The sequence below is a fragment of the Nematostella vectensis genome, chromosome 9 (genome assembly GCF_932526225.1).
Source record: "Nematostella vectensis chromosome 9, jaNemVect1.1, whole genome shotgun sequence".
Lineage (NCBI taxonomy): Eukaryota > Metazoa > Cnidaria > Anthozoa > Actiniaria > Edwardsiidae > Nematostella > Nematostella vectensis.
This window is the reverse complement of record NC_064042.1, coordinates 6,474,530-6,498,620: the sequence shown is the minus strand read 5'-3', so window position 1 is coordinate 6,498,620 and position 24,091 is coordinate 6,474,530. Positions and strand designations below refer to the sequence as shown.

Genomic DNA, 24,091 nt, shown 5'->3' with positions numbered 1-24,091 from the left:
TCCATAGTGGGTAATGTTTTCGTTATCATGAGGTGACCTTTTGGAAGAGTTTCGAGGGGGGAGTAGGAGGGGGAGTTCCATGTCGTGTCTGTTCTCCCTGTCGCTTTTTCTGATGGCGTTGTGGCTACATCGATCGCACATCACCCCAATGTAGAAGGGGTCCTTGTGGTTGGCAGGGTAAATTTTCATGAATTGTTTGTAGCGGTTTATGGCCGATCAGCGGGGTGATTTTTGTTCTTGGGGGTAAAATCACTGGCAAGTCACACAAGTCATATGGTCAACCATGTTGTTGTTCATGGCGACTTGTGAGAGTGTGTGAGCTGGTGTTCTGATTTTATACTGTTCTAAAAAGGATGACGTCATGGTAAGGAGCGCTTTCTATTGGTAGAAATTCGTGATGCTGTTCTCTGATTGGTTTAAAATGTTTTCGCGCCACGATGGTGGTCTGTGATTGGTTCTTACCGAGTCTAGGTTTCTGATTGGTTCCTAGCAAGGTCCGAGAGTGTATAAATAGCGAGGTTTCGCTCTTGTTTTCTATAGTGTCCATCCACAATTGTGGAAGGAAGCTCTTGTTTCTTTTACCCGAGGGTGCTCGTTCGGGTTTGGTTTTTTCGTGAGTGTTCGCATCTCCCTTTTCCTGTTATGTTGGGAAGTGTCGGAGTGGGTGAGAGAAATGACGCCAGAAAAGAAGTGGAGACGGAGTGAACCATGCCGCTGCTGGTGTTGCTGTTGGTGCATCTGCTGATGGACCTACCATGGAAGGCATTCTTCACAATATCAAGGGTATTCTTGATTTTGATGGCTTTAGAGTGAATAAGGAGTTTTGGTGCAAGGAAGCAGCGTTTCGCCATCACGGTGACGAAGTGGTGGGTAAACATTTTTTCTTCCCCATCGCATTCAATGAACTCTCGGACAGTGACAAGAGATGCGTTCGTTACACCAGTCGTCGCATCATGAAAATGAACTTTGATCTTGCACCCAGGTCAAGCGTCCCACACACGGAACTGAACCGTATCGTCAAGGAGTGGTATGACTTATATGGTCAAGGTGGGGTCGTAGCGTACAAGGAAGGAGACTGTGAGCACAAGGTGCTGCAAGAGCTTGGTATTCCCCACGTTAATTTGGAACTGTATGGCTGCCCCAAATACGAAGCATTATGGGCATATTATGACTCTATTACACCTCATATGAACTTTTTATGGGACATTAGTGCTAAGACTTGTGGGTATCACTTTTACCAACCCGAGCCCACCCCCGTGCATTGCCCTAGAGCCGAAGTCTATGTGTTTGGCAAGTGGCTAAAGGAGAAACAAAGATTGTATAGTAGACCTTCATACCATTTTGAGACTACTGTGTAAAAAGAACATACGAACACCACGTTATGGTTTTTGTAAAAACATTTTATTGTTATTAAAGAGAGAATGTTGCACATAACAACACATTGTCTTTTTTGCTTTTTTAAAAAGGGTCCCATGGGAGTCGCCTTCCTGGGTGTTGGTCTTGGGGTGGAGAGTGAATAGGTGGAAGTGTCGTTGTTCTTGTGGGTGTCTGTAGTCGTTGTCGTTTAAGTCTTGGTATGCGTGATGGCCTTGGTGTGTTGGTGGGTGGTGATGGTAGGAGAGGGGTCTCGTCTACTTTTGCTTGTGGTGGTATTGAGCTTGGTGTTTTGCTTGGTGGCGAAGGAAGGTTAAGGGGTGGTTTAGCTGATATTCTTGTTCTTCTATTGGTGTTACCACCGTCTTTGACTTGTTGTAGCCATTTTAGGTATTGGTTTGACACCCGATTGTAAGTGTCGTATTTTCGCATCTAATGGTAACGAGGAGTCATTCAAGATAGCTCGCATCTCCCCATCCAGCCGTGCCATGATACGGAATTGAGGGGTCATGGTGACGTTTTCCTTGGTCATGAACATGTTGAGCATGTATTTGGGGATCATGGCCATGATCAAGGCCTTTTTGTGTGGTCATGGTGAATGTCTAGAGTCAACTGAGAGGGTGAACTTTTACGTCGACTCTATTTATAGTCTTTAGATTTTGCTGATGAGTTTTTTTAATACGGGTGTGGCTGCTGTGGCACCAAAGGACCCTAGTAAGAGAGGTACGACAAATCCATTACGTTGACTTGTGACGGAGCGTTTTCGGGAACCATTGGGTACTCTCTTGTTAGCCAGGGTGCGTAGTCGTTGTAGGTGGGGTTTTAGTTTTCTACTTTGAGTCTGGGAAATGGGGAGGTTACCTTTCAATAGGTTCTTGGCAATTTCCCCTAACGTGTTTATTTGTTCGGGTGTAGCATTGGCCAGAAGACGTTGTCGCGCTTTCCCTTTGGTATGCGAGAGCACTCCAAGGAAGCGCTCGTCCCTTCTCAGTCGGCTAGACATGGCGAAATGAGATTAGGAATGTAAGGTCTTTGCTATTTATAGGCTTCACATCCATAGTGATCTCCATGCTGGATTGAATTTGGCAAAGGGGACTTGTCCACCCTGTTGATTTGTTCCATGACCAGCCACACGACGGGTGGTGACGCATTTGGTCTTGGTGGTGTTGCTTCCGTTCCGTCCGCAATTCTTGCGGGTAACACACTTTTTCATAGTCGTGGTTTTTCTGGTTCCTCTTGCACTACCACGGGAAGAGGCACGACTAGAGGTGGTGGTGGGTGTGGATGGGGTACGGATGCGACTTCCTGCACGACTTCTAGGGGTTGAACGACTTCTAGGTGTGGACGTGCGTGAAGGAGGAGCAATGCTCCCCAACGAAGATCTCATCCCTGGTTATGATAGTGAGATACTACTACTACTACTACTACTACTACTACTACTACTACTACTACTTCCAGCAGGGGTACCAGCTGCAGCTCTGAAGGCCTCAAGCAAATTGGTGGGTCGTGGTGGTGTTTTCTTTTTAGTGGTGAGACGCCCAAGGGCACTGCCTGCTCGTCGCCGGGGAACCGAGATTCGTCGCCGTTTTTTGGGTGTGTCACTGCGTCGTCGCGAGATCGAGGATCGTGGTGTTAACTATGGTGGGGTACGTCGCTATTGTCGAGGTGTACTCACGGGTGGACTGACCGCTAAGGGTGACAGGGTTGATAGGGATGGGGGTGATGGGAACTCGAGGGGTATCCCAAACTCGTCTCGGGGAATAGTATGGAATGGTGAAGCGTCAGAGGATGAGAATGCAGAGGAGGAGGAGGAAAGGGGGCTAATCCCTTCTGGTGGTGTGGGGGGTGAGAGACTTTGGCGTCGATTCAATTGGGCTTCTGCTCTGTAGCGTGCACGTGCGCTTGCTGTGGGACGTCCACGTGTGACACAACCACGGGCATTGGGTGTTCCTCGTGTGGCACCACCACGTGGACCTCTCCCTCGTGTCCTAGCCATCGTCAACTGAAACGGTTGGCTTTCCTTCTACCTCTATTTATACTTTTTTTCTTCGTCTTCGTCTTTGTCTTCTTATTCATCTTTTTTGCACCCATTCCAAGTTGTTTCTTGATATAAATCTTGATATAGCGTATATCAGCCACGTGTTTGTCGTACAGGTTCTTACTCTTTGAGTAGGCAATGTCATGTCTTTTGGCATAAGGCATCCAAGATGTTGATAGGATTACTTATGCTCGGGTCGGCCGAGCTTAATCTCTGATTAAGTTTCGTACCAGGTCCGCAGTAGTTGTAGCTTTCCCCTGTCGGGTGCGTAAATGAATCTCACCGAATCTTGCGAGTTCATGCTGGATATCAAATTGGTGTTGTTGCCGAGGAAGAAACATGGTCGTCAATGGGAAGTGTTCACTTTATCTCTCTCTATTTATACTTTAGGAGGTGCTGGGTTGTACACGTACATGGGACATTGGTTGGGTAAGATGTGAGAACGAAGGCGGAAGGCGTCAGGGGTTTTTTGGTGAAAATCCATCAACAAGTAGCCATGAGGTTCTTGTGTGGCTTGTCGGTACGCATCCATCACGTAATCTAACTGTCCTGGAAACGCTTGTTGTGCAAGCATGCGTACTCCCAATTGGTTCCTCGGGTCTTTGAACAACACAAAGTAATGACCGTTGATCGAAGCGGTACGTGATTTTCCTCCAGGGAATAAATTCTGTGACAAAAATAGGGTGGTGATATCATGGTGATGGGATTCTTGGGTGAAAACTTTCACCACCCGGTCGCTTTGATCCATCAGGTCGTACATGATGAGCAAACCTGGGTATAGTGTTTTCCAAATAGGTCTGTGATGGAGTCGGGTAAACCATGATGGAATTCGACGCCCAATTGGCGTTGCATCGAGTCAAATAAGGGTTGACATTCCCCGTAACAATAGACGATTTTACGAAATTGTTTGTCAAAGGCCCGAGGTGCTTGTTGCAACATGGCATGGACCCAGGTGGTTTTTCCCGACTGACTAGGTCCCACGACCATGACGGCACAGGGACAACGAAATCGACGATCGTCCATCCTGGTCGATACCTCTAGGGTAAATGATCTGATCTTAACCACTTCTTTTCCCTTATAAGTAGTAGAAATGATGACACGAACACACAGGTAACCCAACAAATGTTTTTTTATTTTATTATTGCTTATTATGTTAGTCGATGAGTCGTTAAGGGCGTACTAAATGGTGCTGGGGTACAGCACACTGACGCCTAGGGCAATACGGTACACGACGTTGTCCATCCCGAAGTCGTCGTTGTGACACGGCTCTCACGTGGAACGTGTCGTGTACAAACGTGCACACCACTTGATCGTTACAATCGGGGTGAGTGCTAAACATGGAAGTAATGTCTTCCAAAGGTTTGTTACGAGTACGGTGCCACAAGAAAACAGACAGTACTGTCCACACACGGCAGAGTTTAAAGCTTGGAGATGTTGTGGATTCGTCACGAGTCGGGGGCGTAGGGCACAAAAATCAGCCATGTTCTGTCCATACGCTTGTGGAGGGAAACCAAAACTATCCCACCATTCGCATCGGTGTGGAGTAAAGTAGACCGCTAACTAATGGCTTCCCGGTTTGTTGCTAGGATCCACATTCACAATGTATGCGACGCACCCGTTTCCGTCTTCAGGGATGAAGGTAGGCAGCCGATCTGAGGGAAAAACCCCTTCGAACACGAGTTCTATGTAAGGGTCGTTGCGTGCCATGGCTTCCAATTCCAATTCGGTCCTCATGGCGTCTAGTCCAAGATTCATCATTCTTCCCCAGCCGTCATCCATTTTTTTCAGCAGGAGGAGGGTTTTTTTTTAACCTTAAATGCCGTACATCACGTTGCGAGCAAAGTCTACTTCCATGTTGTTGTTGAATTCCCCGTACAGCACAACTGTGTACACCTTGTCGGCGGCTTCACTGAAGGTTAATTCGAGCGTTACCACTCCTTTATACTGAGGCTGGAAGTACCCGGATGAGGCATTCGCAGCAGCTGTTAAGTCAAAGGGGAATAAGGCGAACCCATTCTTGAATTCTTCACGTGAGATGTTCCAGTCCTCTTCCGCGATACGGACCACACACGTTGTCGAACAGAAGGTGGTACAAATCTATGGCTTCACCACCTATATTTTTGAGATATGAGATGGGTGTTTCGTTTCCATCCACTTTGACTTCGATAGAGCTCAGATGGGGCATCTGGAAATTGAAGGGGTTCTTTGTGTATGATCCATTGTAGGCGGCATCCTCGACGATTCCAAAAATCATCCGTTTAGGAACGAGTCCATTGAATAGGTTCCTGGACGGTATGGAGCGTTTTCCGCTTTTGATCTGCTCGGTTTTGACTACAGCCGTGGTTAAGGGGTACTTGGCCAAGTTGTGTCTGAGCGTGTGTCTGAGTGATTTAACCTGACAGAGTCGGTGGGGGTCACGTGGTACAGGCGAAGAACTGCTCCCTTGGAAATTTTGAATTTGCCATTTCCACCATGGGACATGAGGGCAAATTGTGGTTTTTGAAGTTCAATTCTGATCTTGATGGGAATTTGGTCCAGTAGGTACCGCTCAGAATGGAAGATGTCGCAGAATAGAGGTCCGATCAGTCAAACGGTCGCACTTTGAGCCGTGAAGGTGGCGCGTGTTTTCAAGCCTTGGTTTAGAGCGGCACTACCTGTTATATCGACACCTTCCATATGACCAGCCGTGTCTTTGTACCAGAGTGCTCCAGTCAAGTAGGACTCTTGACCTTCTTTGGAATAGTTAAAGAGGGATTCGATGTAGGCACGGTACGCATACGAATCCGATTGTAGTGTAACGGGTCTGTTATTCAATTCAACCTTGACCTGCTTGATTATCGAATGCAAGGCGTTGTTTACAAAGGCAACTTTTTCGCCTGAAGTAAGGGCTGTGTCATTATCTTTAGTGAGTTTTACTTCCAGCCTGATGTGTGTTTTCTTCAGATCAATATAAGTGGAGCTGGGGTAAATGTACCACTCAATGTGATCGTCTCCTTCATCGGATGGTGTATACGGAATATAAATGCCCTTTTCTAAGGCAACATCTGTAGCAGTAAGTGTAAACAAATTCACCCCTGCATTGGCGACTTGTTTTGAACCGGAAAAGACACTCATGGTGGTAGTAAAGTAAGAGAGAGAGAGCTCTTCTTCGTAGCAAGGATAACTGCTAATTGATAATGCTCCGTGTTCGATGAGGATTGTCCAGACCATGGGGGGTCCCATGGTCTGGTTAATACGCTGGACTCCCCCTACACCAGTAGGGAACAAGTCGTCCGTCTGGAATGCTGCACCTCGATGCCACGCCCTCTTTGTAAGACAACTGGGTATCCGCTGAACGCTTGATCTCGTCCACTTCCCGATCCTTGTTGATCAAGGAGGCTGCCCTCGAATGCGCCATCTCCTAGACCACGCTGCTCCCAACTTCCAATAAAGGGTGGAGGGGAACCAAGAAACATGGGACCACTCCCCTTTTGGGCTTTTTCCATCGCAGCGCCCATGGCATTGCCAGTGGCTACGGTCTTTTCTAAATAATTTTTTGAGCTGCTGGGTCTCTGCTGCTAACCATATAGCCCGCAGCATTTCCAATTGTACTTAATATTTCCTTGAAGGGAATACGAATACCTTGGACCTTCATGATGATGTACGCCGAAAATGAAGTGTCACTTTGATGCTTCCCGATGAAAATGGCACTGTTCTGCCTGTATCCTTCTTTATATAGATGTGAATTTGCTCGATGAGCCGTAGGAGTACAGGGAAATAGAACGGACGTTCAAAATTCCGTTCTACAGCTCTTCCTCCAGGTTCACCTCGGGCCACCATCACGCGCAACACATTGCGGGCGTTACTCCCTAAGATAAAGTTGTCTTCGGTGATGTTCGAGTACACGTACATGTTTTGGAAGAGTGGGCGGAAAATGAAGGGTTTAGGGTGACTACTGGAGAGGAACATGCGAGTGACAGTATTGTCTGGCCATTGAGTAAAAGAGCAATCAAATACAATCCAATGGGGCAGCGGTCTTGCAGGGATCTCCGGTGGATTCGGTGGTTGAGCTTTGTAGGTTTCTCTTTCAGTGATGGGGTAATCCGGGAGTAGGATGCCTCGAATCACGATATTTTCCAGCAGTGTGGGGTAGAAGGGTCCCGGATCGGAGAGTATTTCGTTGCTATATCCAAGCCCTGCTCCCAATCTTTTGCGCATTAACATTCGATTGCCTCTTCCCACTTTGAATAGCGTTAAAGTCGTTGAAGTTAGTTGGACGTTTTTGGACAATTGAGCCCAATCGTTCATCGTCGAAGGTGGTATGGTAAGCCGATGCCATTGAAAGTAGGGTGCGGGTGCTGAAGGACTTGTCATAGAGGGCGAGATTTGGTGGTCTAGATGTTTGCACATGATCCAGATATCGTGTTCGTCTGGCGTAAAGATATCATAGATTGGTTGGTAGATGATCGAGGAAAGTCCCACTTCCCAATTTCCGTAGCGTAAATCTATCCTTTGGGGTGGACGTACGACGAAATCACCAATCTCATTACTAGAAGCTGCTTTTTCTCTGTCTGAGCTAGATAAGGTGAGAATATACTCTCGTGGGGCAGTCATCGTCAGGCGAATCGAACGCGTCGATAGTGTAATGTCCCCACCACGGCACCAGACTGAAATGAGATGGGTTCTCCTTCATCGTCGGTTATATAGAAGTGAATCATGTTAACCATCTGAGTGCGTATCGGGAAATAAAAAGGATTGATAAAATTTCGCTCCACAGCTTCACCATAGTTTCCTTCAGGCGATAGCACTCGTAGGAGATTATTATACTCGCTTTCCATGACGAGATTGCCCTCGGACATGTTCGAGTACACGTACATGTCTTGGAAGGGGTGTAGTTCTTCGATGGCCATCTCAGTCTCCTTGGAGGCAAAGGGACGAACTAGTAGTGGGTTGAAATCCTCGGAGCCTGGGAATTGGCTCAGGTCGTCGTAGCTCAAGGGTACCCAATTCTTCAGAGCCTTATGTATTTCAACTTGGCCAAACTGATAGTCAGGTGGAAGAATATTATCATCAGGGTGCAGTTGCATGGTCCATTCCCCCGAAATCCATTGCTTGAATCCTAAAGCCTTGGCTACTCGCGGACGTAAAAGGAGTTGAACGTCCTTCCCGATCTTGATGGTGATCTTTTTCGATGTAGTGTTTATCGTTATGTCCACATCCTTTACCCCTCGTCCGAGTTGCTGTATCACGGTTGCTCGATCCTTGTTGAATTGATCGATAACCGTCTTGAGATTGAAGGCAACTTCGTGCCATTTCGGGACTTTGAAGCCGTCCAGTTTGATATGCGTCCATTTGTCACCAATTTTTTCGACGGAGACGCGTGCGTTGGGGTTATCTTTGTTAGCCTGGAGCCAACTGGCTTCGGGCACTTCATGGTAGATCCAGATATCATGATCTCGTGGTAGGAACTTTGTCCACGTGTGAGGGTAAATCAACGACACCAAGGCCACTCCCCACTGCCCCTCGCGCAAATCCAGTGTCTTTGGCGTGCCTATGGAAAAATCGTTAATGGTATTGCCGGGTAAGGCGCCTTGAATGGCATTGCTGGGTAACGTCACGTGGAAATGATGTTGGTATGTCATGGTGCACGAAACAACTGGGTGCAGGCCACTTCTTCGGTCCAATTGGGAATGTACCCTTTGGCAAAGACGTGTTTGACTTTACTGATCCGCACCCTATCCCCCACGTTAAATTTGGGTGGAGCTCTCTTCTTCTTCTTTGGGTCTCCCGGTCTTTTCTTACCGTACAAGATAGCCCACACCTCCTGAGCATCGTCGTACGTGACCACGTCCGCAGGAGCACGTCGGATGCTACGATGGTACGAGTGATTGTAATTGTGCACCAATTGCGGTAACATGTCCATGTAACGGCGTGTCTCCTTGTGCGTAAACCAACGCCACATCCAGGTCTTGAGAGTGCGATAGAATCGTTCGACCCCAGAAGCTTTCAATTCCCTTTGGATTTGAGAAACGCCTGGAAGATTCGATTCTTGAACTCGGTGCCATCGTCCGTTTGAAGTTTTTCTGGCGGGCGCCCACCCTCAAAAATCAACTCAAACGCCTCGACGAGCCGTTTGCCCGTCTTGTCCTTGAGAGGGACCACCCAAGCGTACTTGCTCAACACGTCAATGACGTTGAGTAAGTAGTTGTACCCGTCATTGTACGAGCGTAACGCTTGCATGTCACCCAGATCCGCTTGCCATTGTTCGTCCATACCATTCACCACCACCCGTTGGCGTGGGTAGCGACGACGGTACGGTTTATGGAACGTGTAGGTGGGCTGACTCCGAAGCCACGAATTCATTTGGGCACGACGCACTCCTTTGGAACGTACCGCTCGGACTAATTTGTCCACCTCCCCCAAGGGTGCCGGATGATAAATTGGGCGAAGAAGACGATCGATCGTTTTCTGAATCATCGTCGTCTTCTTCTTCATACTCTCCTTTTTTTCGCGCACGGATGATGGTGGGCGTGGGAGGGGGTGGGGCTGGGGCGCCATCGAGTTGCGATGAAGGAATTTCGATTCGTCCCCCGCAACACGCAAAAAGACACCGTAAACGTTCCCACACCGTACGACAATCGAAACGCGGTTGAAGAGGATCCGCACCAAAGCAACCCATGCTACAAGTGATTCCGTCCCTACCGCCCCTCACCTTATTTATATACAAAAAAAAACAACCTACTACCACAGAAAAGAAGGCTTTATATTAATCTATATCTCTCTTTAATTTTTACAACTTAAAATAACCATAAAGGTAAGTGCGCATGCCCCGTCGCACGCGTTTGTTGTACACGACACGAAATGTCTTGTGCGCCGGCACCGTGTGTAGAGTTCTGTCGTGCACATTGCGCGGAATGGTTTAAGGGAGAGTAAGGGAGAGTTCAACGCGCAAGAGTTCCAACATGTTTGTCAGGTTCACGATATCAGCCGTGCGAAGGTTGATGTGAAGTCCCTTCACTTTACACGTGGAATGGCCCTGTTGCGTGGTGTACCCGTAACTCTTGGGCCCCGTGGACGAATAACGATCGATAAAGTCCCCTGGCACCAACTCGCACGTCAGGTCTCCTAGGTAATCCCCGAGGGGTGGTTTCCACTCTCCAGGGCGATGTAAGAAAATGATGCGCAACAACAACTTGAGGCGTGCGTACGCTGTGGTGAAGGCGGCAATCACCACGTTGGTGTGGGGTTTCAACTCTTGAAACTTTTCCCCCAGCCTTTAGTGAACTTGGATGAGGTTGTCGTTCACGATGAGCACATCATTCACCTCGATACTGTCGTTTTTCAGCAGAGCAAAGTAGGTTTTGGGGTCGTCCACGTACTCGGTACGTTGGGGGTTGGGCTGCTCACCAAACTTTCCCCACATACAATTCAGGCCCATCGTTGCCACGGAGAGGAGGCCTGGGTTTTTCTCGATCTTGCTAGGATCCATACGGACGCCTTGGTGGCGTTCGTAATCGTCGACGTACTGCATCTTGTCGGCGTCGGTTCAGTTGTGCGTCAAACTGGCACTCCCACACCTCCTCGTAGTTGTAGCCCTGAGCTTTGAGACGCAACTCCACCGCGCGCGTGTGCTCGCGAAGCTCTTGCATCGTGGTGTTCGTCAAAGGGTTGACGGTGTGAGGCTGGAAACACGTGGTGCAACCGTAGTAGAAACACCCGTGGTACTGGTACACCGTGTTGGTAGACTCGGCGTACCCGTCCACCTTGATCCGACCTGCCAAACGCACTTCGCTACGGTTCCCGGCGTGCTGAATAAACACCCCTTCTCCCTCGCGATGTTCAACGTACTTCAACCACTGCAACGCTTTCAGAGCTGGCACGTCGTGGCCACAGTACCCGCGCGTGGGTATCAGTCCAATAGTCTTTTCCTCCAGAAACTTGGTGCGCGGATATGGCTGGACAACGAGGCAATGGTGATGGCCACCTGGAACGGGTGAAGACCTGCAGCGGCCATGATGAGCTTGTCGAAAGCGAGTACCGCTCTCTTGAGCACCTCAACGTCCAGATGACAGTACGAAGCGAGATCCTCTTGCAAGTTAAACACGGCGCCACGAGCCGCTTTGGCTTGGTGCCAGGCACGTAGGGCGCAGGCATCGTCTTCTTTCATCCCTTGAAGGTCATAATAACTCAAGTCGGGCATGGGCCCCACGTAGTCTTGGTGCTCGGGGGTGTTGAAAAAACAAGGAAACGTTCGCTTTTGGGTCACGTGATCAAACCCAAAAGCTTTTTGGAGCTTGCTCAAAGGCATCTGCAGAAAGTTCAGGGTGCACTTCATGTCGATCCGCAACGACTTGATGTTCAGGTACATCACCTTTCCTTCGTTGAAAATCACTTCGAGTTTAAAGCCATTCGTAAAAAGGTATTCGAGGATGAAATAGGAACCGTAACCTTTGAAATTGTGTGCCAAACACGTGTAGTCAGCATTACTCTAATCGAACAGCCAGTCGCAAAACGCTTGTACCGTGGTAAAACTGCGTTTGCGAAGTCCACACGTCTCGCACTCCAGGCGATCCATAGACCACCCCTTGCAGGTCTCACACAGTTTTTGCACCCCGACAAAATTAACAGTATGCTTGGCTTCCAGAGGCATGGCATCAAAATCAAAGATGATCAAGCGCATCGAATCGTCATCGTCGTCATCGTCAGCGTTGTTCTTCTTTTTCGGGAAAGCATCGTCACCCACCGTCACGTAACACAAATGATTGGGGGGAACCACTTCCTTGCACACGGAGAACTTGTACTCTCCACACACATGATCACCTTCCTTTCGATTTTTCATATCGACGCGTTTACCACACGTCTCGCACTTGTGGTACCTTGGGCAATACGACCAAGAGTCCTGAGGTTCACCACCACCACCACGCTTCTTGGCTCCTCGAGGTTTGACACGTCGGTGGTTCTCCAAACACGTCTGCGTGCGAAAGTACCGGTGACACTCGTCGCAATACTGCCACTCCCAACGATGGTCTTGTTCGGCGGGTGGTACTAAGGGTGAACACCCTTGCTCACCGCACCCATAGCACAGGTTGTTACACTTGTGATTTCTTCGATCGTACCCCTTTTGACAGCTCGTGCAATAATAACAGCGACCAAACATCCCCGGCATGCTATTGATATAATCGAAATGGCCCTTGGCGTAGTAGAGGTAGAGCCGGTACTCGGGAGCAGGGAAGTTTCCGGAATAGATCACCATGTTCGCGTGTTCCCTCGACACTACGTTAAGCTCGGGGCCACGTTCACCCAGATAGCGCTTAAATTGCTGGATCTCGGGAAGACCACACGGACCCTCAGGGACTCCCGCATCGCGGTGCAATGCTCGAGCGCGCTCCGTCTGCAAGGGAAGTCTAGCACCCCCATCTTTTGGGCTGTACAACTTGACATAGTCAGGATCCTCAGTGAGATGAGCCATTCCGATCACGAGTGCTCGCGCCGCGCACAGTTCGTCGTGATTCCTAACACGAGTGATGCTCCTTCCCCCCCCCCCCCCCCCCAAGCCATGTCTCTAAATCTCCCGTATCCAGGTTAGAGGAATTCTTCTTAGACCCTGACCGTTTCCCAGTCCCATAAGGCATGTGCGTACGTACCACATGGAGATGGAAATTACCTTGCAACACAAACTGCTCGTTCGATTGCACCTCGGTCTCAACGACCCCCATAATGCGCTGAGGGGTAAGTTGATGACGGCGCATAAACGGTAAAGCTATGAGGTTCTTGAGAGCAGGGGCATCGAGAGTAAGGCGAGCGTAATCGTGCTTTTGCACCCCGCGTAGCGTATCGTCGAGGACCCGGTCTAACACCCGCTCCACATCCTCCAAAGCTTCCTTGATAGTACCACGAGTAGGTAGATCGACCGACAGTTCGTAATCGGTACAGTCAGTACGCATTTTGGTATAATGTCGAGTAGTCACTTTACGTAAATCATACGTAACATCGTCCTTCTCCTCCTTCTCATCACTATCATGAGAGAGTTTCTCTCCACGACCTTCTTGTTGTTGTTGTTGCAACCCGGAAGGACCAGGTTCGTTCAAAAAAGGATCTTCGAACGAAACCTCCTCACCCTCCCCCTCTGGGGTGCAATAGCAGTCAAACAATTCGTCAAAGGAGCTAAATTGAGGTAAGTCCGACTCAGCGAGATCATCGTGAAAAAAATCAGGAGGAAGTCGTTCACTCTCTTCTTCTTTGCCTTCTTCGGGATCAGGTAACACTTCTAACAATTGGGTAAGCCACTCATCATAACCATCATCATAATCCATGGCGAAATTCGCCAAGAACCAACTGAAATGCGAGTGAAAATGCCACCTCTTTTATAGAACTCTTATACAATCAAAAAGCTTGAATTCTAGTAAGCTAAAAATACTTTTTTCTAAAAAAAAAAAACAATCATTGTCCATTTTCAACCGTTTTCTACCCTCTAATTGGACAAATAAAAATACTTAACCCAATCAGTAGCGTACCCGATGATCTCATCGATACACAGGGTTCCCGTGACCATTATTTTTAGTTTTAAAAACACTCTATACTGTTTATAATAACATTTATGCCAAAAAAGCAAAAAGAGAGGGGAGGGGTGGGTAAATTAAATGCCACGACATCATCGGTATGACGTTTTCTGATACACAGGGTTACCGTGACCATTATTTTTTATTTAAAAAAAAAAAACACTTTTAACTCATAATAACAAAAAGCATAAAGAGAGGGGGAGGGGTGGGTATAAAAATAACCCATGACATTATCGGTATGACGTCTTCCGTTTTCCAAGCCTCTGATAGGTCAATACATCCCTTAACCAATCAGAAGCGTTCCCGATGATCTCATCGGTACACGTGACCTACTTGAAGGTCTATAAAAGACGACGACGAGCCGGGATCACTTCATAGACAGACTCAAAAACGTCAAAACAATAAAAAAAGTCAAAATAATAAAATCCAAAATAATAATTAATAATGGAACCAAATGAGTGCATCATCTGCCAAGAAAATGAGGGAGAACCAATGGAAACAGTGTCCTGCTGCAAGCAATCTCTGCACTCCCATTGCCTCACTAAATGGATTGAAACCAATGTTATGAGGGTAGACATGCTACCTGTCCATTCTTTCGTGGAGAAATTTTCCCGCCACCAAGACCCAAGATGAAAAAAATTACCATAACCATCACCGAAGAGGATATGGTCTCAGGAGCTACCAAAACGAGACGGGTGGGGTATAGAGGACTGGATGGTGGCACCGCCACACAGGGACACAGGAACCATAGACTCAAGTACTAGGCAAAGAAGATAAAGGGACACTTTTTTAAAGAACATTTTATTTTATTTAAAACATTTTGTAAAAATACAAATAGTTAATAAAACGTTTATAACCAAACAAATGTCTCTTTTCTCTAAGAAAGAGGTGTGACGGGTAGAGGGTCTACAATTTGACGCGCAATCTCTCTGCAGATCCCAAACTTCTTCCTCTCTTCCCCGCAACAAGCCAGGCAACTCCCCCTTTTGGAGCATCTTTAAAATATCCATGGGGGTTAGACAGTCTAACAAATCTTGAATGTAAGATTTCCAATGCCCTTGCACAGCAAGCCCAAGTCTATCACTCAGGTTTCGCAGACCCTCCCATACCAACTCCATACAGCCCTTCAGGGAATCTATGGCCTTATAGGGTAACAGGGTAATATGCAAGGATACTCTCCCATCACTCCAAAGACTGCTCGATCTTGGTCACGGGGTACTACGCAAGTCCACTCCCCCATCGCTCCAAAGACCAACTTCTTCTTCTTTTGGAGGGGGGAACGGGGACGCTTACATTTAGGCAAGTTGTAGGGAGCTTCTTGCCTTTGCCCTTGACCTTCTTCTTCTTGGAGGGTGGTGTCCATGTGGCACTGCCTTCGTCTTCTTTGCTTCCTTAGGAGGCTCCGCCCACACAAACCGGTCGCATTTCTTGTTTGGAGGTCTCACGTCAGACGCAAAGTACACACGACCGTTGGAAAACTGACCGCGGCTCACCCCGACACGGCAAATGAGGTTATGTTCACACACTGGAAAATCGGTGACGTAAACTCCCTCCTCGACAGCCTCTCTCACTGCCTCAGCCTCGTCTTGATTGAAATAATAGCCATACACCTAATCTGACCTTTTGAGAAATCCACAGGAGTACCGCACTTTAAGGCAGACCCTACTTTTTTGACATCTACGTTACAAAAATACTTCATCAACAACAAACAAAGCAGCAATGTTCTTCGCTTCAAAATTTCCATCTTATATATTCTTTTTTAGGGTATCCCATAATAATACCCCCACACCTATAACGTCACTTCCGCCCGATATATTTCCACCAATCTCAACCCACCCCTCCCCATTCCAAAGTCCAAAGACCCAAGTCCAAAGTCCACCCGTGACGTCACTTCCGCCCGATATATTCGGACCAATCACAGCGCGCCATTCCCAACGCGCCACGACCGCGCGGCCGGGGGACTGGGATCCACCCGATATAGAGACTTATCTTACTACTAGTATATTCACCCATTATCTACTGCTTTCTAATTTTTCAAACATTTTTGTTCGATACCTCGACTACTGAAAAAATATGCTTGTGTTTTTTTTAAGAATACAATGTGAATGCATTAGTCAAGCGCTACTTTCTAATAAACGCCGCACCCGCGAATTGATCGAATAATGCGAAACAGTTCCACGCAACACGAATACCGGAAAAAAGACCGGTTCCATTTCATGAAGCTTTTTTAGAAGATCGGCGTTTTCTTACTACCGTCAAATATTTCAACTAGGGTGTTAACATTCAATCTTTCTTAGCTCAAAAAGGAGCCAAGAGTCACTAAATAATACGAGACGACTGCTTACAAATTAACACCTGACAAATCCTTGCTATCGCGCTGTAGGCTGTAAGACTTTTATTTATCTCAGGGCTTAGCAAGGGGTGGGGCACTTGGGGCATATGTCCCTCCCCCCCCAATTATAAGGAAATGACCAGAAGGGGCGTGGCTGTCCCCACAATATTTTCTTAATGTTTCTGTATTGCGCCCCCCCCCCCCCCCCCCCCAATCTTACGTGGCCTGCTACGGCTAATCTGGAAAGTGAGTCCTTACCTTTAGCTGTGATGGTCACGCTTGCATTAACGCTGGCACCGTATTCGTTTTTGGCGCTACATTTGTACTCGGCTGATCCAGGAGTTTTGAGAATAACAGAAAAAGACCCGTTACTGTTTTGTTCCAGCTCATGGCTGCCGAGATACAAGACAAACTCGGAGGCCGCGGGGTAGCCTGTGGCGGAGCAGGTCAGCGTAACAGTTGCATTTACGCATGCGCTTGCTTTGGAAGCTGTCAGTGTCGTTGTTGGTAGGGCTGTGGAGAGAGTTGTGAAGAAGAATGGTGATTTAAGACAAATTTGGTGGGGCTACAAATGGAATCGAGTCTATTCAAATCTTTGGATCCCCGCAAGTTCACCTTGCACAGCAAAAAGTAGAAAAATGAATGATATAAACAAACAGCAAACAGCCGCATTGTCACCAGTTTACTTCCGGATGTCCGACGGAAACCTCAACCGTTAAAAGACAAAAGAATCTATTAAAATCCGAGACAGGCCATCCGCACTAATTTATCAATCACATCCTCAAAGAAACTTCCAATAGACACACTGCTTTCAATATTTGAAATACTTTTCGCGTTTTTCGTTAAAAATCTTCGGATATTGTTACGTAACCGACCGGAAGTAAACTGGTGACAATGAGGCTTTAACTTTGCCAGGTTGATGAAAGGGCGGCGGACAGAGAAGCCCCAATGGCTTATCACTTGACAGTAAACTCACAATTGACTTGGAGCTCGACAGTAGCACTAGCTCGGCCTCCGTACTGATTGCTGACGGTGATGGTGTAGTTCCCTGTCTGGTTTGATCGCACATTTGGCAGGTTCAGGCTGTCACCTTGGCCGACCTCGCGACTGGAGGAGGAGCCTTGAACTTGGAAGGCTGATTAACGTTGATACAAAAATGTTAGGCGGGTGGCAAGGATTTGCTTAGTAGTGGAAGGGTCGGGGGGGGGGGGGGGGGGGGGAACCATTAGGCATTTGAAGAAAAAATAGACACAGAGCAGCATGTATATAGCAGCAGTTTAGGCCATATTAAAAAAAATTAAACAGTTAATATTTTGGTCATGCGACTCGAAACCGAGTCTGCGAGGAAAGCAAACACAAATTACGAAAGTTTATTCCCCCCGCCCATGGAGACGTGGATGACATGTTACTTGATGTTTGTTTTAGGCGATGAGTAAAAATAGGGAACATAATTAACGGCAACGGCAAGAAAAACACGTTTATGCGACTCGATTTTAAAGTTCAAATTAAGCATAGATGAGCTAGAGACATGGTTTCTAATCAAGAGAGCAGATGGAGCTACGTCGGGATCGTTCCCGAAGTCAGTAGGAATAAATGAAATTAAGCTAATTCTTTGTTTGTAAGATGGAGCTACGTCGGGAACGTTCCCGAAGTCCGTAGGAATAAATCAAATTATGCTAATTCTTCGTTTGTAAGATGGAGCTACGTCGGGAACCCTCGGGAACTTTCCCGAAGACCGTAGGGGGCAAATTAAGCTTATTCTTTGCTTGTAAGATGGAGCAACGTCGGAACGTTCCCGAAGTCCGTAACGATAAATGAAATTAAGCTAATTCTTTGTTTGTAAAATTTAATGGGAGGGGACACAAGTAATAGAAGAATAAGAAAATGGAAAGATTGTGATCTTACTCCATTTCTTTTCGTGAGACACTTCAGACGGCACGCTGAAGTTAGCTGTCAGCACTGCAGTAGAACCGGTCACTGCAGACAATTTTGCATTAGAAATGGTTACCGTAGGAGGATCTGTAAAAATAACAATGAAATCATCATTTTGTTACCCTCGTTGTAAAGCTTGTAAATAATGTTTAATTTTATGTCGCATGTTGACCAAACAAAACACAAGTTTTGATGCAATATGACTGTTACGCGGCTCCTAATGCATGCTGTGGGAGAACAATTTTGCGTGGAAGTAAATTTGGCGAAATATTAGCGAAGCCAGCGCGGACGCAGACCGCGCGCGGAGCTCCATAGGTATAGAAATATGGTAAGCTATGCGACTTGGTTTTGTGGTCATGGCGCGGTTACCCTGTGGTGTCACAAATCAGCCAGCCAGCCAGTAATCCAGCCACGCAACTCTCAGGCCCCTCTCGGTCTTACGCTTTTGAGTTTTAGTTCAAAACTCGTATGTTCACAGAAACAAAGGCAGTATTTAATGAGAAAGTATGCGGATTCAAATGGACTGAAGTCTTTTAGGAACAGTTTTGTCTGAAGTACGAGTCGATAGTAAAATCTACCCGAGTGTTCGTGAATCCCGCCCGTCGCAACAGCTAAAAAAAGGTCTTTAGAGGAGGACTATGGAGGATCTACACTACCATTGTATATTCATTCACTTCTATATTTATGTAAGGAGATCCTGAGAAGAAAGGGCCTTGATGTTTGTTTTCAGCTATAAGAATTTAACGACAGAAATACGTAGTAGTCTAGTTACTGTATCAATGCCACTTAGCTTGTTGGATTTATACATTTGTTTCTAGAGTTTGCTTTGAGAATTCGTGGTCGTGATCAAACATGTTGAGCATAACACATCCTTTGATATTCTTCGTTCTCTCAATACTTTATTGACTGTGTTGAGATATTTTATAAAGGCTGACAAATATCATCCTGTCATATATTGTTAAAGAAGACCTTTCTTGTCTTTATATTCTGTGTATTTAGTCTTTTCAAAGATACAGCAAAATTTTTTCAACATTATCAAAACAACAATAATTTTACAATTACAGAAGAATTTTCTTTTCGAAAATAAAAAATACTAAATGCAACCCTTATTACCTATATTCTTTTCATGCTTTTATATTGTCTGCATCTTGCATACTTTCTAATGTGTTTATTTATTTTTATTCAAATAGTTGTGGAAAATTAGTAAGGTTATAAATGGCATGATGAAAATATTGTTTTGAAAGAAAAAATAATTAATTGTTTTCACTTTTATTTAGGTAAAACCAACCAATGACTACCTGAGGGCCATGATTGATTCTAAAGGCTGGAAGGCATAATAATAGGCAAATATTAAGATAATATAGTAGGGGATTTCTTACTTTTATACAACAGTATAAGTGTAATAGGTTTTTTAGAGCAAGATACTTGCTCTCAATGATAAATCTGTAAAGAAAACATTTATCTATCAACCTAAAGATAATGATGAAAGGGGAAATGTTAGGAGAGTGTTGTTGCATTATTGTTAATTTTTTTTATCAAAGATATAATCTCATTTCTTCCTTTTTTTTCTCTCTGCTGACTATTTTTGTATGCAATTGATATTATTTGCTGTTTCCCCTCTGCACCCTAAATAAATTTAAATAGGTTATGTTTGAAATAATACATTTTCATTTAGCACTACTTTCATTAATATCAAGGAATTTTTTTTAGAATTTGCTTCCCCATTAAATTTGTTCTTCTCCATTGCATTTAATTTTGGAGTAGCATTAGCATGTGTGGATCCAGGGTTTCTATAAAACAGCAGGCCACCATGCTAAAGGGTTGGTGCACCAAACGAATATGTAATGCATGACTCACTGTAATATCCTTGGTGATGGAGTATTACCAGTATGTGATCGACAAAAATTCCATATGGCACCTGAAATGTATAACTGTATCATTATATCTTTGGAATGCAGTTTCATTCATTATTTGTTTTTTGCAAGGGCAAAGCTGGACAGAATGTAGCACTGATACAAGTTCCATAAAGGGAAGAGGTTTTTATTAGATCAAAGTACTCAAATTATATAAAGATAACAACAAAATTGTGCTTTTTCATTAATAAATTTGCAAAGAAAACAGTTTTATATAAATCCTAAAGGTAATAGGGAAAGGGCCATGATTGATTCTAAAGGCTAGAAGGCATAAAATTAGGCAAATATTAAGATATTATAGTAGGGGATTTCTTACTTTTATACAACAGTATAAGTGTAATAGGTTTTTTAGAGCAAAATACTTGCTCTCAATGATAAATCTGTAAAGAAAACATTTATCTATCAACCTAAAGATAATGATGAAAGGGGAAATGTTAGGAGAGTGTTGTTGCATTATTGTTAATTTTTTTTGTCAAAGATATAATCTCATTTCTTCCTTTTTTTTCTCTCTGCTGACTATTTTTGTATGCAATTGATATTATTTGCTGTTTCCCCTCTGCACCCTAAATAAATTTAAATAGGTTATGTTTGAAATAAGACATTTTCATTTAGCACTACTTTCATTAATATCAAGGATTTTTTTTTAGAATTTGCTTCCCAAGTAAATTTGTTCTTCTCCATTGCATTTAATTTTGGAGTAGCATTAGCATGTGTGGATCCAGGGTTTCTATAAAACAGCAGGCCACCATGCTAAAGGGTGGGTGCACCAAACGAAGATGTAATACATGACTGTAATATCCTTGGTGATGGAGTTTACCAGTATGTGATGGACAAAACTTCCATATGGCACGTGAAATGTATAACTGTATCATTATATCTTTGGAATGCTGTTTCATTCATTATTTGTTTCTTTGCAAGGGCAAACCTGGTCAGAATGTAACTTTAATACAGTACTTAAATTATATAAACTAGATAACAAGAAACTTGTGCTTTTTCATTAATAAATTTGTAAAGAAAATAGTTTTATATCAATCCTAAAGGTAAAAGGGAAAGGGAAAAATACTAGGAAAGTGCTTAGTCAATTTATTATTGCATTAATGTTATAAATGTTTTAGAATAGAGTAACATTTTTTTCAAATAGAGTCACATTTCCCCCTTTTCTTCGCTCCTCATTGACTTTTTGTTTATTTGTATATTTATTTCTCTCTGCCTCCAACATAGATCAATGAACATGGTTTGGTTTGTAATTAAAAACTTTCAGTAATTTAGGATTTGCCTCCATTGCATTCATTTTTTAGTAGCCTGTATGGGTGGATCCAAAGTTTCTAAAAAAAAAGGCCAAAGGGTGGGTGCACCAATATGTAATGCATGTCAGGAGGTATATTTGTGGAGTTTAATTTCAACACATTCTTCTGAATAATTAGTTGCAGTACGTGAAAACTACAGTATGGCATCAAATTCTTTGGAATACTGTTACATCCTTGATATATTATTCACAAGGTCAAAGTTTGTTAGAATGCTACTTTGATAATAAACAAAATATAGATAGTAGAGTTAAATAAGAGGGAAAATAAGAGTTGACCATTAGACTCAACTAAGACACCTAAAGTTTGACAGCCTTTTTCTTACCAAGGTTTAGTATTTGTTAACTTTCATACTGCATATTTAATATTATGAAATGAGTGCTTGCTTGATACATTTGGAGGGGCCAATGCAACAGACCCATACCGAGAATTTTTCTTGGTGGGGTGAGAAAAGTGGACCTTATATTTCCGGGGGGGGGGGGGGGGGGGGAGAGTTCTCTAATAAAAATCTGACCGCGCCTTTGCAGTATTTCAAGGGGGATTTAATGTCGGATTTGGCTACATACCAGACTGAGTTTTGTCTACAAATAATAGCACGTCTATTGAGAATCGAAAGTGTTCCTTTGTCTGTTGTGTGTGTGTGTGTGTGGGGGGGGGGGGGGGGGGTGTTCGCACCCCTCCTAGGTACGAGCCTTTACAATTCATAAAGACATGGCAGTAAAAAATGACTTTTTTAATCTCATTAAAAAAAACATTTTAAAGACACCTAGATCCCCCTAAATTACCCCTATCAGTCAACACAAAAAGGTATCAAATGCTGGCTCCGCCTTTAGGCAGTGCCTAAATCTATATATTATTGCAAATTTCAAATTCCATAACATATTCTATCAAAAGATAAAAACATGTTTTCGATGCATTTTAACTAATAATAATAGTGGTCTGAAAATGGGAGTTTGTTGAGAGAAAATTGCGTTCTCTTCTCGTTCTGTTGTCGTTGAAATCTAAACAAGAAACAAATAAGAAATAATCTGATAAAAGGACGGGAACGGCTGAGCGCCTTCTTTTTTTCCATTCCGTCTACTGTAGCCTTTGTTCGTATCCAAACGGTTTTCCACGACGCGAATTCCTAAATATTTGTTTGTATATCTTTATTTCTTGAAAAGCTGAGAGGATAAAAATATAAAAAAGGTATATTGCCAGAAAAAAATCTATTTTCTATATTCTTATTTTCTAACTACGCATACAGGATAAGTTTTGAAAGAAATTTGAAAAGTCTTAAAAAATTTCATTTTGTTTAACCATCTCGCTAATTCATGGATGAAATTTCTGTTATTGTTGTACCAAAATTAATAGCATTCCTTCACAGCATGCACATTGTAGGCACATTAAAAAAATTTCAAATGATATCTAGAATGAACTCTTTAGTACTGAAGAAAAGACAATTTCATACTTGTTTTGCACTGAATTCTCCCAAGAAAGAAAATTGCCTTCAAAATGAAATGGATATTATTCTTCCCTCGCTCTGTTTTACTGGAATAAAAACACAGCGAGTCCAAATCGTAGTTGATTAAATCTTTGTATCTATTGCTGATTATGTTTAATGATAGTTTCGAGAACTTCCGCCTTTCAAATACGCAAAATATATTAAAGCCGGTACACGTCATTAACATATACAAAACATTGTTTGCGAGAAAGCACTAGGCAGGTTGAAATGTTTGAGGAGTTTTTAAAAAGCCGAAGGGAGAAGGATCAGTTCGGCTTAACTCTATAAATGAAATGAAAGCGTCTCCAGTCCTATATTTTAGTTCTTTAGATTTTTTATAAAGACCTTCTTTGAGAACATTTGCCTAAGTAATGTTAGACAATTATTTTTTCGTAAAAATAATAATGATTTCATAACACTAACCGATAACATTGATGGCTGCTCTTGATACGACTTGTTCACCGGTCTCCTCTATTTGGATATCTACCGCGTACTCGCCGTCGTGTGTAGCAGAGTCCATTGGGCTCTTAAATATCAGCGTCACGGGATTAAAGCTACTCGCGATGTCATAGCTACCACGGTATGGTTCGTATATATTTCTAGTAATACCTGCTTCTGTTTTACCCACGTATCCCATTTTTACATTGTTTTTCAGGAAGAAGATGCGGTCGTGTACGGTCTCGCCAGCGCCTGCCGCGTATTCCCAGGTCAGATTTCCCACCATGCCTTTGGTCAAGTACGTCGGGTTGGAAGGCTCGCTGGTAAAACTGTATGAATCTGAAATATGAATTAAAGCTTATATTGTTTAATTCTATTTTGAATTTATTCTATGAAATAGTTTTACATAAGCAAAGACAAAAAATTGTCCGAGTCAAAAACGTAGTAACAACAACTGCCAGTCTAGATGTTAAGCTGAAAAAAGTTCTGGATACTTCAGAACTTTTAGTAAAAACTTTTCGTAAACACATGCCGCGCCCAACTCACCAGTTCCACCGAACAAGGCAATCGCAAGAAGCCCAAGAAGGACCCAGCTAACGTCGGTAGCCCCACAACTCATTTCGACTTCAACGCTGGGGAATTTCTCTCTCCTTGCGCCCTTGTTCCACTGAACTTGTGCCTTGCAGTTGAGAGCGCCACAGTAGTGGATAGCGTATCTAAATGAAGCGATAATACAGGA

The 24,091-nt window shown here is 44.4% G+C and overlaps 1 protein-coding gene across 1 annotated transcript in view; it reads right to left on the bottom strand.

The window, feature by feature from the left end:
* The window catches only part of LOC116601893, an 80,747-nt gene extending 56,656 nt beyond the window's left edge, over positions 1-24,091 (bottom strand). The window contains exons 1-2 of the mRNA XM_048732954.1: positions 23,899-24,091; positions 23,338-23,691 (exon numbers count right to left, since the gene is read on the bottom strand). Coding sequence (XP_048588911.1) covers positions 23,338-23,691; positions 23,899-23,971 — 427 coding nt within the window. The 5' untranslated portion in view covers positions 23,972-24,091. The remainder of the gene's footprint in view (positions 1-23,337; positions 23,692-23,898) is intronic.